The sequence below is a fragment of the Caenorhabditis briggsae genome (genome assembly GCF_000004555.2).
Source record: "Caenorhabditis briggsae complete genome, chrII, whole genome shotgun sequence".
In the NCBI taxonomy this organism is placed as follows: Eukaryota; Metazoa; Nematoda; class Chromadorea; order Rhabditida; family Rhabditidae; genus Caenorhabditis; species Caenorhabditis briggsae.
This window is the reverse complement of record NC_013486.2, coordinates 7,659,663-7,662,684: the sequence shown is the minus strand read 5'-3', so window position 1 is coordinate 7,662,684 and position 3,022 is coordinate 7,659,663. Positions and strand designations below refer to the sequence as shown.

At 38.7% G+C, this 3,022-nt stretch overlaps 1 protein-coding gene across 1 annotated transcript in view; it reads left to right on the top strand.

Annotated features, from left to right (window-relative positions):
• Positions 1-899: 899 nt before the first annotated feature.
• The window catches only part of CBG03038, a gene marked incomplete at both ends in the record, with an annotated part of 6,582 nt that continues 4,459 nt past the window's right edge, over positions 900-3,022 (top strand). The window contains 2 exons of the mRNA XM_045242311.1: positions 900-1,090; positions 1,141-1,278. Coding sequence (XP_045092143.1) covers positions 900-1,090; positions 1,141-1,278 — 329 coding nt within the window. The remainder of the gene's footprint in view (positions 1,091-1,140; positions 1,279-3,022) is intronic.

The following is a 3,022-nucleotide window of genomic DNA, read 5'->3' as shown; positions in this document are numbered from 1 at the left end:
TATCAATAATACTTTGTCAATTGGCAATTTTTTTGATATCGTTTACATGAATTGAGATCCAAGCGCACGTATGGGGTCGGATCCTATTAGCACATTTACGGTAATTTGAAACATGGGTGGAACCACGAAAAACCATATCGTTTACATATCGATTCATAAACCAGGAAACTTCGAGCAGATATGTTAGCTACAAACCACAAATTCAGTTTCAGTCCCTCGCTCATGTATCCCAATCATGAAATCCACTTCCAACCGCCTGACGTCTGCAGACATTAATCAAAATTGGCTCCAAACTTTTTTCAATTGCAACTGTATTAAAAACAGCAGGTTGCCAGTACTTTTCAAACCTCGGTCCACAGAAGTTGGAAACTCTCATTTCCCTCTACTTCACATCACTTCTTCACGATGCAAAGTTATATCTTCTCGTTCTTAGCGAGTCTGCTGTATTTTTCTTCTCTCTTCTTCTGATTTTTTTAATGCAAAAACCTTTTGGCGTATTGCTCCGCCCACTAGACATCATTTTTTTTACAAAAACTCAAAAATAGGCGGGGCTTCCTTGACTCCTCCTATCATGCTCCGATCCATCCTTTAAAAGGTCACATACATTTCCAGAATCATTCATTCCCTTGTTTGCTCCTTGCAATAAGGTGTCCCTGATCTTTGTCCCCCGCTTCAGAAACGTCAACACTCTTCTCCAACTGCACGGTAATTTGGTACATAGAGTATACAAGTTCCGTATAAAAACGTTCGGCTCATCATACTCCACTCGATTTCCTCTCAATGATGATCAAGGTTCTTCTACTCGCAGCTCTCATGATGGGAAGCATTGTGGACTCGGAGGAGATTCTGGTTAGTTTCTAGCAAGACAAACGTTTAAGTCTTTTTTTTCTAATTTGCAGATGGAAGAATGGGTGATCGTTAAGAGTCAACCAGACAAGCCATTCCGAATCCCACGAGTAACCAGTCTCAGCAATCGCAGTCAAAGAGTTGGAGCACATCGAATGGGAACCTTGTTGAGACGTTGCGATCATGGAGAAACCTGTCTTGGTTGTAACTGTTGTGGGACCTGTACTAACAACACATTCTTCCTGTGAGTTAATGAAATAAATACCTATTTAGAAAAAATAGTTTCCTTTACAGGTGCTACTCTCCACTCAACTCGATCGACTACTGCGCCTTCGACGAAGAAGTCCTTAAGAGAGATCCGAACGCAGTGCTGCCACGTCGCACCGCTTCTTTCAAACTACCAGATGACTTTCCGCGAGAACAAGCACGAAGCTTTTTCTAATTCTTGAACTTTCATCATTTTCACTAAATGATCATCCGATTTCAGTTGTCATAATCACAATTCCAGATCTAAACTTTCATTATTCCCGATTTAATTAAACCCTATTCCACCAGTTCTTCGAAATATATGTTCCTTATTGAATAAAATAAATGTTTTCATCATACTCTGTATACAGATCCATAGAAGAACTCTTCGAATAATAAGACTTCAGCGATACAGCAGAAGAACAATTCTATTAAGAAAGTTGGAAATTCAAACCGGAACATATAAATGTTCTTAGGTTACGGTAGTTCTCGTTGTGGGGTTTTAGCCACGGCCTCCGGTGTTTCTCTTCCATAGCACGCGTTGCAACTCGTTGATTAAAATAAATTAGGTCAAATCCACGTCAACTTTGAAATTATTAAATTCCTTCTGGCCTAAAAATTTTTGGGGCGCGTTGGGACCCGTTGCCTTGGACCCTAGTGCAGGTTCACATGTTTTCAAAACTCTGATCTAATAGTAAATCAAAAACTACAGTAATCCGACGTGAATCTACTATTTTCGTTTTGATTTTTTTTAAATAACAAAATAGGATCAGAAATTCCGCGTGCTGACAACTTTCATGAACTTTTTCTCTTATCTTATCTCTAAATCTGATCTACAGGGGCTATATAAGCTGGAGAAATCAACGAAAAGTCGGACCGAAGGGTCGATGAGAAGTCCGATTTGCAACGTGATTCCAGGGCAGCTGGGATGGATGGGATCCGATCAATTCTACGAAGACTACTGACGATGATCACCGGGATTCGCGGAGGATCGGCAAGGAGGACGACGTTGGATGTCATATGCTGGAAAGAGTTGGATGCTGGCAACTGTCAGGGAGCTTCGGATGCGCTACTCATTGCTATTTCTTTTTTAGAAGACTGATCAAAGTCATTGAAGTAAAAAAAGTACTAAAAGGCCTCAGGTCGCCATTGTTTGGGGTTCATGGCTAGGTGTTTATCACTGAACGTCCCCCTTTTACCAAATGACCCAAATCAAATTTAAAAAAAATGAAATAGCGATTGATAGCGTACGCTGAGCTTTCTGGCAGCAGAGAAGGATTTACTTGGACAAACTGACTTCCGACTTCAAACCTTCGACTTTCAAGCTTTCACTTCCTGATAAATTTTCACATTTCTTTTTTCATTCTTTTTCAAATTCTTGTCTTATCAATTCATTGTCAATTTATATCCAATTTCATTAAGTTTCATCAAAAATTGTTGATGTTTGGATTTCTGAATAGTAAATGATTTTTCTGTGTCTGTATTGCATTTTATAGACATTTTGTTAGTGAAAAACAACAAAATCGATCTTTGCAGTATTTCTCAAGCTGAAAATGGCTTCTTCATAAAAACTAACGAATTTTTTAGGGATAATTTGCTTTTTTCCAATTTCTGGGCGATTTGCAATGTCGCTCTATTGAACATCGTACAAAATTGCGCCAAACTTTAGAGTTTAAATTTGGCCAAACTTCGTCAATGTGTTTTTTGTCTCAAAATTTCATTGTTGAGTTTTTTTTATAAGCTTCTCAACGGATTTTCACATTTTTAAGCTATTTTTCTGAAATTTTGGCGCTACCTTAAGGGGGGGGGCCACCCAAATTTTTTGAATTTGGCGCCAAAATGCGGGTGTCCCAGAGGATAGGAAACAAGGCGTTTTTGCCTTAGCCTATTATTTTAAACAAAAAAACAAAGAATTTTGAAAAACAATTTC